At 47.1% G+C, this 12,399-nt stretch overlaps 1 protein-coding gene across 2 annotated transcripts; it reads left to right on the top strand.

Moving 5' to 3' along the window:
* The first annotated feature begins 1,475 nt into the window (after positions 1-1,475).
* Rnps1 (RNA binding protein with serine rich domain 1) lies at positions 1,476-12,245 on the top strand. Of its 2 annotated transcripts, XM_055604858.1 has the most exons (8): positions 1,504-1,573; positions 4,476-4,663; positions 4,896-5,051; positions 6,283-6,474; positions 8,003-8,105; positions 8,408-8,561; positions 10,707-10,848; positions 11,385-12,245. In XM_055604858.1, the coding sequence occupies exons 2-8, from the start codon at positions 4,593-4,595 to the stop codon at positions 11,482-11,484; spliced, it is 918 nt and encodes a 305-aa protein (XP_055460833.1). In that variant the 5' UTR covers positions 1,504-1,573; positions 4,476-4,592; the 3' UTR covers positions 11,485-12,245. The 2 variants fall into 2 exon arrangements, with proteins under 2 accessions (XP_055460834.1, XP_055460833.1); XM_055604859.1 differs by lacking the exon at positions 4,476-4,663 and having other exon boundaries at positions 1,476-1,573.
* The last annotated feature ends 154 nt before the right edge of the window (positions 12,246-12,399 follow it).

Raw genomic sequence — 12,399 nt, forward strand, 5'->3', positions numbered from 1 at the left:
TAAAATTACAGATGTGCTGCCTGATTGACCAGCACTACCCCATTGAAGAGCCGCAAGGGCCCTTTCTCTAAAGAACAGGCTGAAGCCCTCAGGTTAATCTTAGTTGCTAACTTGATTGAATTTAGAATTAACCAAGAGGCAGGCCTCTGGGCACACCTGTGAGGGATTTCTGTGATTATGTTAAGTGAAGTGGGAAGGACCCCCTAAATGAAATCAGCACTTTCCAGTGGCTGCCCAGGTGGTCCAGCCTTCCTTCCAACTTGTGCTGCAGATTAGGAATCCTCCAAGTTTTCAGCACCAAATTGACTACAAAGCATTCAGTTTCTTTCGGGTTTTTTTGTTTGTTTGTTTGTTTGAGACAGGGGTTCTCTGTGTAGCCTTCGCTGTCCTGGACTCATTTTGTAGATCAGGCTGGCCTTGAATTCAGAGATCCGCCTGCCTCTGCCTCCCGCAGTGCTGGGATTACAGGCCACTGAGCCAAACCAAATAATCTTAAAACCAACAAGAGTACCACACCGGACTGGACCTGCTAACCACAGCACCCCAAATGAACTGATGCCTCTGGGGAGCAGGCACCTCTTCCTGGCTGTCCTGTGTCAGCTCCTTGGACCCTACTCCCGGGAGTAGGGTCCAATATGCATATTGGCCACTTTCCTGTCTTTCACTGCAATATGTAATCCAAATCTAAGTCACCTTTGTTCCTTCCTCCTAAAGATCTGTTCCTTTCTTCCTTGCTGCCTCAAACCTGTCTAGATAACCGCAGGGACTGTGTGCGTATCCTTTCCTTCCACGTATAACCGCAGAGCAATGAACGTGCCAGGCAGAGTGGGAGGCGGGGGACACCACGGAGAGCGCTACTCTGCAGCCTCGTGCAAGGACCAGGACCGCTGTGTCCTTGAAATGAAGGCAGTTACCCTCGCCCAGGCTGGCGTCCCTTTTCTCCTCCCAGCGAGCCTGAACGCCTTTGCTGTTCCCTCTGCCCCACCCTTTTCCAGAAAAGTCACCTTGGAGAAGCCTCCCCTACTGCACCCTGTCTTCAACATTTCCTCAAATTCCTTCCTTTCGTTCTGGCCTCACTGGCCTCCCACCGCCCCCAGTAGACTGAATCCCACCAAGCACAGAGACCGCGTCTACACGCTCACCACTGTGCTACAAGCATCCACCATCTGAACCATCCTGCCACTAGAGAACAGCCCGGCTTTGCTTTGACCCTCAGCGCCTCAACAGGGCGCCATAGCCTTAGGCCCTAAAGGCGTCAGAGGCAGTAGGGAAGCAACTCGAGTAGCTCCAAACGCACAGATCCTCTAGGTGCCGAAGGGCGCAGCCCCCGACGCGCAAAACGAGTCCCAGCAAGCTTAGCCTAGCCCCGACTCGGGAAAAAAAAGTAAACGAGACAACACTTCTACAAACAGTCGCTGGCCGCTAAGTCTCCGCCTCTCGCGGCCATTGGTTGAGACGCTGTACGTCATCGCTGCGCGACAGCCGCGTCTTCCCGCTTTTCAACTCTGACGACAGAGTTGCGCCGGCGTCCGGGTGTGAGAAGAGCGGGAGGTGGTGGCAGCCTCGGGAAGATGTAAGTTGGGGAAGGAATCCGGCCGCATCCGACCTTCGGGGACCTTCTGCCAGACTAGGTGGGGAGCATCGTGGATCCGGTTGCGTTCCGCAGCCCTGTAGTGTGGTGGAGGCCCGCCTGCGAGGCGCAGAGCCCGAAGAAAGAGAGAGTGGTTCAGGTCGGGCCGAGTGGGAGGCGTCGAGGCCGCGGCCCGGAAGTGGTCGAGGCGGTCGCGGACGGAAGGGCGATCCCGCGTCGCTCGCTTGGCGGCCACCCGTTTAGCCTGCAGGACTCCAGCAGCTACGAGCGTCGCCTCTTGCTTTCTTGTCTGGCTGGAGACCTAGACTCGCCACGCCGGGCTCTACCTGAGTAGTGAGTGGAGAAAGGGGTGGGGAGGCGAGGTCGATGTTTGGAGCAGATTGTGAGCCCTTTTCGATCTCTTTCCACGAGTGTTTATCGAACTCCTGTGTGCGCTTCTCAGTCCGGCCCAGCGTGGACTGAGGACGGTTACCGAGCTCAAAGGGAGAGTATGGGAAGGTTACGGTTGATTGTAGAGAGAAGTGTAGGCTTTCTTTTTCTAACTTGTGTATTTCGTAGGCTGTGTCTCAAATGTGCTTTTATATGTAGAGTGCTTTGAAGATTGCCGAAACGCCCTCTGCTCGAGATTTAACTAATTGTTTTCTCCTCTCTCTGGCTGTTGGACGCACACCTTTCCGGAGGATGGGAGAGGTTGACCATGGTCCTGAGCTGTTACCTGAACTTGTGTGAACAGAGAACCTCACCTTTGCTTTCTAGCACTCGACCACACCCAGCAAAGTGTTCGATTACTCTTTGGTTTATAATTTATAGACTGTTTAAAAATACCGGGTTCTGCTTGTTTCATAAAGTACATTCTGACAGGTTGTGGTGGGGGTGCACAGGGCAGTCTCTCTCTTCCTGGTAGTTATGGAACGAGTGGGTAGCAACCCAAACTAAAGTATGTAACCAGATTTAAATGACTTGGTACAGAAAGCTGTTCTTTGCACTCGGAGCCTCCTGCCTCCGCCGCCTAAGTGCCAAGATTAAAGGCGTGCACACTCCTCCTTTTTCAGGCTGAGGTTCGTTCCCCAGCACTACAAAGGAAGAGGTCACCAATTTTTTCGTGATGTAGCTGCAAGGAAATTGAGGGGTTCATGGTTCACACTCTTACTGGACAGCGATCTCACCCGAAAGTGGGGCGAGCTGTTAATGGGCTTTATTAAGCATTCAGAAAGAGTGTAACAAATGAGGTGACAGTTTGTGTGCGTATAGTTTCCAGATGTGAAGAAATAACTCCTCAAATTTCATTTATCAGTGAGCTCAGTGCCTTGACAGATTTATAGATTGATTTAGCTAAGGCTTTTGGGAACTAATTGTCAGGAAAGGTGAAGCTCTAGAAATAGCTCAGTTAGTAGTTTTCTTTTGCCCCATTGTGCATGAAGCCCTGGTTTCAATCTCCAGCCCCACATATAAAGCCAATAATCACAGGTGGGGACAGGAAAATCAAAAGTCCTCTCCTACATAGCCCAGAGGCCAGCCTGGGATAGAGTCCTATCTTTAATAAATAATTTTTTAATCCCTACATTCAAGAGGAGGCAGGGCTCTGTTGTAGTCCAGCCTGGCCTACCTAGGGAGTTCCAGGACAGCCAGGCTTATGCAATAGAGAGATCCTGTCTCAAAACAATAAATAAATATATAAAAGAATGAGTGCCAAGTGCCATGGCTAAGGTGACACCAGACCATGAGTTACTGATGTTCCCTATTGTGTGTTATAGTATGTTTTTTTTGGGGGGGGGGGGCGGCGGGAGCTTGAAAAGATTTTATGGCCCTGGAAAGGAGCTATATAGGTAATCATTTGCCATCTTCTTTTGTCAAAAGCCAGTGCTCTTCTCTCGGGCTAAATGTCTACTCAGTGCCATTTAGGAGTGCCCCTGTCTCTGAAATCAGAACCACTGAAGTGGTGTGTTCTTTCTTGGTTACAGTTGAGGAAGGTGAGAAAGGAGAGTTCAGATGTATCATGATGCTGTTGCTTGTATTTTGCTCCCTGAGAAGGGGGCATGGAAAGAATTAGTGGTTTCTCTTTGAGTTATTGTTAAACCCAAACCCTTAACGGCCCATTCCAAAAGTTTCAGGATGCAGAAAAAAATAGTTGTGACTACCGTACTGCTGCCTAGATCCAACAAGTCATATTTGCTGCTTATTTGCTTTATAATTTACCTACCTGACAATCTTTTTCTTGCTCCCCCCCCCCCCCAAGACAGGGGTATCTTTGTGTGGCTTTGCCTGTCCTAGAACTGGCTTTATATCAGCCTGCCCTGCCTTCCAAATGCTGGGATTAAAGGTGTCCACCCCATGCCTTGCTTTGGGTCCCATTTTAATGCTCTTCTGTGGTGTTGTCCATTTGTGTTGAGTAATGTTTTGGTGCTTGTCACTCTCAAAATGATATCTAGTCATCACTCAGTGTATCCCCAAAGAAAATTACGGCAATAAGATAAATCTGAGCCTGTTAGTTGATCTACAAATTGAGTTTTTCTCCTGAAGCCTTTTTGGTATTTTGCAAGCCATCTACAGGTGGCTCATCAGACTTGCTACCGTAGTGTGGTGCAGGCTCTAAAATAACAATGATAGGCACAGTTACCACCCCATCTCATTAAGGAAAGTGCAGAATCAATGCTCCTGTACCTTAGAGGTGTAATAAATTTTATATTTTTCTAATTAAAAAGAGATAAACTAAGGTGGCCTCATGGAGGTAGAAAAATCCTCCATGAGGAAATGAGGGTTGTCCCCTGTTGTACAGGCTGTGGACTCTTGCTTCCTTCTTGTGTGCTCAACTTTTTGTTGCAAAATAGATTTGATGCTTTGTCAATTCGTTTACTCTATTTAAATCCTTTTATCTTGTTACTAGGCTGCTCTTTGGCGTAAATTGCAATCGATTAGGGATCGTTTCTCAGACTCAAGTTAGAAGTGAGAGTTCAGATAAGTGAGGCCGACATTGCTGCTTTGAACACCTCAGAAGGGGAGAATGGATTTATCAGGAGTGAAAAAGAAGAGCTTGCTAGGAGTCAAAGAAAATAATAAAAAGTCCAGCACTAGGTAATCCTCTGTAAGATTTTTCTAGTGCTATTTTGGGGGTGCTTGCTATTTAGGGACCCTCAGAGAAGGGATATTTTTGTGTTCCACAGTGAGCGTCCTAATTCACAGATCATTTTGCTCTGTGATGACCTGGGAGTTTTGTAAGAATCCTTTTGGACCCCACTACTGGGTTGTGCTATCTCCGGGTTTGGTTAGGGGAGCTTGCAACCTCACCTTCTTCCTCACCATGCAGGGCTCCTTCTCCCACCAAACGCAAGGACCGCTCTGACGAGAAGTCCAAGGATCGCTCTAAGGATAAAGGGGCCACTAAAGAGTCGAGTGAGAAGGATCGTGGCAGGGATAAGACCCGGAAGAGACGCAGTGCTTCAAGTGGGAGCAGCAGTACCAGGTGGGGCAGAGAGCACGGCTGCAACCGTGTGTCTTCCTTTACTGTGAATGAAGCCCGCTGGGGCTTCTCTCTTGGGGTTTCTCTCTTCTCTTGTGGGGGTTGACACGTGTGTTCAGCCTTGGGTGTTAAGTTGCTTCTTGTAAGGATGTCCTGCCGTCAAGCTAAGGCTCATTTAGATGACTGAGGAGTGTTACTAGGCTTACAGTGCAGGGGTTAGGGCACTGGCAGGAGTATGCATAACCCCCCTGTGTTGTGTAGATGGAGTTCCTTCTCATAATCCACTGCTTAAAGCCTTTGTTTGCCTGAGACCTGAGGCCGTGCGCAGTTAGGGCAGAATAGCATACTACAGTTATAGGGGTCACTGGGTATCCCAGTGAGGATCTCTTGGCCCTCTCCCTTCTTCCAAGAGAGACAAGCCCAGCTGTGATGATCTTTTGAGCAGGCCAGTTGAACTGAGAATGACAGCAGTTTGGCTGTACAACAGGTGTCATTCCCTAGGAGCTGTCCACCTTGTTTTTTGAGGTGAGGTTTCATTGGTACTTAGGGTTTGCCAAATAAATTGAGCTGGTTGGCCAAGGGAAGTCTATATAGTTTTTCTTGACTGCTTTGAAAACAACCAGACCCTAGAGTTGTTGATAAGATCCTAAGTTACGACATTCTGGTTTTGAGTTTCATCTCATTATATATGATATATGATCTTGCTGTATAGTTTGCGATGTTTATGGGTATGAACTTTTATGGTACTAAGAAATGGGATGTTTAGAGGATGTATGAGTTGAAGGCTTTGGTCTAGAGCCTTTCTCTCTCTTTCGTATAAGACTTTCGGCTGCATGTATATATAAAACGGTGTGCCTGGCTCCCACAGAGACCAGCAAAGGACATTGTGACCGCTGAAACTGGAGTCACAGGCAATTGTGAGCTGCCATTTGGGTGCTGGAACCAAGCCTGGGCCCTCTGAAAGTGCTGTTACCTGTTGAGCCTGTCTGCAGCCCTGTGACGGCTGAGGCGGTGAACTGACTTGCTAGACTCCTCCTTTTCCCCATTGTAAAGTCAAGGGTTCTGTGTAGGTGACAGCTGCCTGTGTTTCCTGTCACCACGCAATGCATGTCATTGCTGATGAAAGCGATGAGGCTGAAAGAACCAGAAGTGCTGTGTCCTCTACTGGGCAGTCTTCTGTGGAGAAGGGTGACTCTTGCTCATTGACTCTGTGACGCTGCCACCTTGTCCTCAGGTCTCGGTCCAGCTCAACCTCCAGCTCAGGCTCCAGCACCAGCACAGGCTCAAGCAGTGGCTCTAGCTCATCCTCTGCATCCAGCCGCTCGGGAAGTTCGAGCACCTCCCGAAGCTCCAGTTCTAGCAGCTCCTCTGGCTCCCCAAGCCCTTCTCGGCGTCGGCATGACAACAGGCGGCGTTCCCGCTCCAAGTGAGTCCAGATTAGCCTGCTCATAACCATAGTTATTAGAAAAGTAGATTAGGAGCTGATAAGATGGCTTGGCAGTAAAGGTGTTTGCTGCCAAGCTTATGACAACCTGAGTTCAATCCCCAGGACCCATGTGGTGGCATGTGATAACTCCCACTGATTGATGCACTGTAGCACACAAGTACATAAGTAGATGTGGTTTTTATTTAATTATCAAAGTGAAGTGTAGCTGTGCATGCCCAGAATCCTAGCACTCAGTGTTTGTAGCAGGGTGGTCAGAAATTTGAGGCCATGCTGGGCTGCGTGTGAACTTGCCTCAAAGAGATAAATAAGGACTGGAGAGATGGCTTAGAGGTTAAGAGCAGTGGTTGTTCTTCCAAAGATCCTGAGTTCAATTCCCAGTACCTGCATGGTAGCGCGTAACTATCAATAATGAGGTCTGGTGCCGTCTTCTGGCCTGCCTGCAGGTACATATGCAGGCAGAATACTGTATACATAATAAATAAAAAGATGAATAAACAAGAGTTCAAAGGCATTAGGGGGTGGACAGGATGTCTCAGTAAGAGCGCCTGCTGCCAAGCCCATCAACCAGAGTGCCCATCCTTCGAATACACATGGTAGACTCTGGCACACGCCTATAATACCAGCATTCTGGTAGGCAGAGGCAGACCAGTCTCTGTGAGTTCAAGCCCAGCTTGGTCTACAAAGTGAGTCCAGGACAGCCATGGCTACACAGAGAAACCCTGTCTTAAAGGGGGGGAAAAGATACTGAGAAGGAGCAACTCACACAAGTTGTCCTCTGACTCAGTGTGTGTTGCCCAGATACATGCCGACACAGAGTAAAGTAAAATGCACACATCTGTGAAGGGGCTCTTAGTTTGGTTTCTGAATCAGGGATCGTGTCTTAGTGTTGCTGTGAAAAGACAATATGACCAAGACAATTCTTACAAAGAAGAGCATTTCATTGGGGGTGGCTTACAGTTTCAGAGGTTTAGTCCATTCTCGTGGCGGGAGGATGGTGGCACACAGGCAGGTGTAGTAGCTGAGAGCATGTAGAAATCCTATTCAAAGGCAGCAGGAGGAGCGAGACACTGGGTCTGTCATGGGCTTTTGAAACGAGCTCACGTCCTGTGGCACACTTCTTCCAACAAGACCGTATCTTTAATGCTTTTCAAATAGTGCCATTCTCTGATCACTAAGCATTTAAATATATGAGCCTATGTGGCCATTATGGTTAATATAGGAGAATTGATAACAGACTTTTCTAGAAGCTGTGGAAGCTAAGAAGAAACCTTGCTGTTTGTTGCTGGGGCAGAATCTCACTAGGCAATGCAGGTGTATCCTCTTGTATCCTCCTGCCTTGGCCTCCTGGGTGCTGGGATGTTAGTTTGTCATATACCACTACACCCAGCTGATAGTTTTCCTTTTTCAGTGCTGGGGCCAAATCCTGGACCTTCCCATGAACTCTCCACCCCTAAACTCACTATACTCTGAGTAAATTGAAATTTTCTGGGTGTTTTTGTTATCTTAGATCCAAGCCCCCTAAAAGAGATGAAAAGGAAAGGAAAAGGCGAAGCCCTTCACCTAAACCCACCAAAGTACATATTGGGAGGCTCACCAGGAATGTGACCAAGGTAAGAACCGCAGGTCCGCAGAGGTTAGGGGTTGGTAGTTGACAAGCTGGTGTCTGTCAGCAGGTACACCTAGAACGTAGTTCTTGTGAGAACTGTGGTCCGTGACTTGACTGGAACACTGCTTACTTAATGGACTTAATTATTACACTTATAATATCCAGGAGACTTTGGCCCCACTGACATGTACTGTCAGGGGGCAGAATGTTTTATACTATTAAAGATTTACTGGGCACTTAGTGAATTCTCTTTGACCATTAAGTAGTAGATGGGTAAGCAGGGATGTGACTTCTTTCTCTCTCTAGGATCATATCATGGAAATATTTTCTACTTATGGGAAAATTAAAATGATTGACATGCCTGTAGAAAGGATGCATCCTCATCTATCCAAAGGTTATGCATATGTGGAATTTGAGAATCCAGATGAAGCGGAGAAGGCATTGAAACACATGGATGGAGGTGAGTGATACCGTGACCTCTCAGCCCTGTCACCTCTATCCTCAAAGAGATCTGATTTCCTACCCCAAGTGTATCTGTGTCTCGCTGGAGCCCTTTGTACATTTTGGTTCTTACTCAGTGGGGGTGTATTTACCAAAAGCAGTTTTTATGAAGCATTCACTATTCTTGAAAAGAAAAATCCAAGTATGAATATATTAGTGTTTTAAGAAATTTTCAATCTGTTAAAACCCTGTGGATCAAATGACGCTTTCCTTACAAAGAACATATTTGGCTTTTACACAGGATCTTTTCTAAGTGTCCTTTTTAATTTGCCAACATTCCAGCATTTTCAGGATTGCTTTGCTGATGATACACACAATGTGTCTATCAAGACTTTAATGGTGTGTTTTGAAGCACAAGCACTTAGGAATAGTTTTTGGTGGCCAGTTTCCATTTTGTCTTCAGATCTGCTTTTTAGGGAATGCAGAATGTGTGTTTCACGCTAGGATATGCGCAGCCAAGACTAAGTCGGCAGTGCACAGATTGATGTCTGGGCATTCAATCTGTTGGGGGGACCTTAGAGTCCTCAGAAGCCTGTTGCACTTTACAAATATCTTAACAGTTTTTAGTTGAGGTTTTATTGTTGCTTTTTGTTGTGGTGGTTTTTGTTTTTCAAGACAGGGTTTCTCTCTGTAGCCTTGGCTGTCCTGTAGACCAGGCTGTCCTGAAGCTCACAAAGATCCGCCTATCTCTGTCTCCCTGAGTGCTGGGATTACAGATGTGAGCCACCACATCTAGCTTTGTTGTTATTTCTTGTTTGTGGTTGTAAGCCTAGCCTTTAATGGCTGAGCCATCTCTCCAGCCTTCTTGTTACTTTTTAATGATTGCTTTTGAGTATGGATATTCTTTGATTCTTAGCAGTTCAGGGTACTAGAGACTTCTAGAGTGACCTTCACTGGCCACTAGCTAGATGGCGCACTGTTTTGTTGTGTTCCGTTGGTGCAGTGACTTTCTTTATTGCAGTTGGTTCAACTGTGGGCCAGAATCTGGCTTAGGCTGTGGTTAAGTTAAAACATCTGGAATATAAATGAGTACCTGAATTAGCCTCTGGGTACTCTCAAGGTAGGAGCTGTGTTCTTTGTTGACACGGCTAGGTTTGGGCTCTAGGGACCAATCTTAGATGTATAGATATCTAGCTGTCCGGATATTTTTCTCTCTCTGAAACCTTGTAAGTTCTTGGGGTTTGTGTCCTGTGGTGCTGTATCTACTTTTGAAATTGTTTCTAAACCCTTTGTTTGGAAATCAGTTCATGTAGATGGCTGCAGAAGTCTTCAAACAAGTGTCCCTTTTCTTTAGCCCAGCCTGAGTTTCCTCCTATCCTTAAAAGGGAAATTCAGAGCCGTGTATGGTAGCACATGCCTTTAATCCCAGCACTTTGGAGGCAGAGGCAAGTAGATTTGTGAGTTTGAGGTTGGTCTGGTCTACATAGTAAGTTCCAGGACAGTCAGGGCTATGTAGGGAGATCCTGTCTCAAAAAAAAAAAAAAAAAAAAAACAGAACAGCTCAGCTTCTGATGTGACCTTCCTGTCCCTGCCAAGGGCCTCCATTCTGCCTTTAAGCCCTGTGATATCTTGTCGTTGTACCATGGCTGGTCCTTCTCCCTGGTAGCTATCAACACAGTCTTCAGAGTTTCGTGTGGGCTGTCTGTCTTGTGGGAAGTTGTTCCAGTGTCTTCAGTTAGTGTCTCTTTTAGATCTCATGGCCTATAGTGGGTTTTTCTTGTGGTGATTCTGGAGTTATCTTATTGTCTACCTTGATTTGCTGAGCACCTGGCTTTGTGCTTGCCTAGGGTGTGTGGGGATTTTGTTTTGTTTTTGATACAGGGTCTCCTTATATACCCCTAGCCGGTATGACCTGGACCTTGCTATATAGACCAGGCTGGCTACAAATTCTCAGAGATCTGTTTGTTCTGTCTCTGCTTCTCAGATGCTGGGACTGAAGGTGTGGGCCTCCATACCTGGCCTGTTTTATCTTGGGGCAGTATATCACTATGTTGCCTACACTAATTAATAGCTCTCCACCTTCTCTTGAACGCTGGAGTTCCACAGATAGACGTTAAGTTTTTAATATTAGAAAATTTATGGTTTTGTCCTTTTTTTAATACAGGACAAATTGATGGCCAGGAGATCACTGCTACTGCTGTGTTGGCACCATGGCCTCGGCCACCCCCTCGGCGATTCAGCCCACCCAGGAGAATGCTCCCACCACCTCCCATGTGGCGCAGATCACCCCCACGGATGAGGAGGAGGTGAGTCAATTTAGAATTGTCCTTAACCCATCTCTCTTCTTTGTATAATTTATAAACCTGAATGGCTGTGATGGCTTTGTGTTCTTTGGGGCTGAATGTAGAAAGCAGGTTAGTATGTAACACTTGGGAACTGCTCAGAGAAAGGACAGTCAAAGTATTTGTTATTGATAGACAGATGAGGCCCTCTGAAGGAACCACTTCTAGAGTCTGAACTGGCATGGGTCCCATGAGACTGTCTGTGCTTCATAATGAGGGGCCAGGCAGGATGGCACATGCCTTTACTCCCAGTAGAGAGGCAGAGGCAGGTGGATGGATCTCTGAGTTTAAGGCCAGCCTGGTACAGAACCAGTTTCAGGACAGCCAAGGTGGTTAGACAGAGAAAAAGATTACAGGAGTGGCTAGGAGAGGAGCTTTGGGGTCAGACATAACAGAAGCCACAGTTTATAAGATTGTAAACAAAAAACAGGATCGTCTTAGAGAAGGCCAGTTTGTCCCGCAGATGTTGCTGTTGGCTGACCTGGTTTTTCTTCCTGCAGATCTCGCTCCCCAAGACGCAGGTCACCTGTTCGTAGGAGGTCTCGATCTCCTGGCCGCCGCCGCCACAGGAGCCGCTCCAGCTCCAACTCCTCTCGATAAGCAGGAGTGCTGATGCCCACCTCAGTAACTTAATGTCCCGGCTCAGTTCTGTCCTTTCTCTAGCCAAATGAGGATCTGTAGGGAAGGATCCCTTACCAGGGGAGACTTGGAAAACAACGATTTCTATATTTCCTCTGCAGGAGGATTCTGGCTGCAGAGATACTGTTGGTTTGGGACTGTGCCCATAAAGGTACCCTGTAGTTTTCTGGCTAGAAAGTTCGCCCCTTCCACTTATTGAGTCCATTTGGTAGCAGAGCCAACTGGGACAAACAAGCCCTCCGTATAGCAGCACACCGGTTTCCACGGATGACTTAGAACCAGTCAGACAACCTGGTCACGCCCTTGCTGCTGCTGTGCCACACATGCCGACATCTGCCGAAAGGACCAAGCTGCTGTTGTGTGGGGCCTGACCATGTTTCCTGCTGAGTACACATCACTCCTAGGGTCAGCCCTTTTAAGGGTTCCTCCATAGAGTTTGTCCTTTCCGTCCCCGAATCTCTGTTCCTCTATAAAGTTGGCGAGCCAGTTCTACAGGGTCCTCGCGGAACCCACCCACCCATTATTACCTGCTAGTCACAGTGATGCTGCAGGTTAGCTTTGGCAATGTGAACATTGCCTCTTCTTGCTTTTATTGTACAGTCAGTACTATAAAATTTGTTTTGAGTTTTATAACTTTGTAGCATTTTAGAGAAGGTTGTGTTTGTACTTGTGTAGAGTGAAAGGACTGTGTTGAATAAATTTAGAATTAGAATGCAAATTGACTGGTTTCACTGCCTCTTCTTCGTTCACAACAGTCAAAATTTGTGGTCCCCCCCAACTAAGAACTCTCTTTAGGCTTAATTCCCAGTGTGCCATTTCTAAAAGCTCTCAAACATCTCAGGGCTTGTGTGTTTTGGCCAAGATCAGGCCTGTTGT

This window comes from Psammomys obesus, unplaced genomic scaffold (assembly GCF_907164565.1).
Source record: "Psammomys obesus unplaced genomic scaffold, mPsaObe1.curated_primary_1811, whole genome shotgun sequence".
NCBI lineage: Eukaryota > Metazoa > Chordata > Mammalia > Rodentia > Muridae > Psammomys > Psammomys obesus.

What these genes read in the sequence shown, in the direction of transcription:
- Rnps1 (XM_055604858.1), top strand. Translation starts at nt 4,593, where the DNA reads ATGGATTTATCAGGAGTGAAAAAGAAGAGCTTGCTAGGAGTCAAAGAA. An exon ending in AATAAAAAGTCCAGCACTAG is followed by an intron (nt 4,664 to 4,895) that starts GTAATCCTCTGT and finishes CTCACCATGCAG; the next exon opens with GGCTCCTTCTCCCACCAAAC. An exon ending in AGGCGGCGTTCCCGCTCCAA is followed by an intron (nt 6,475 to 8,002) that starts GTGAGTCCAGAT and finishes TTGTTATCTTAG; the next exon opens with ATCCAAGCCCCCTAAAAGAG.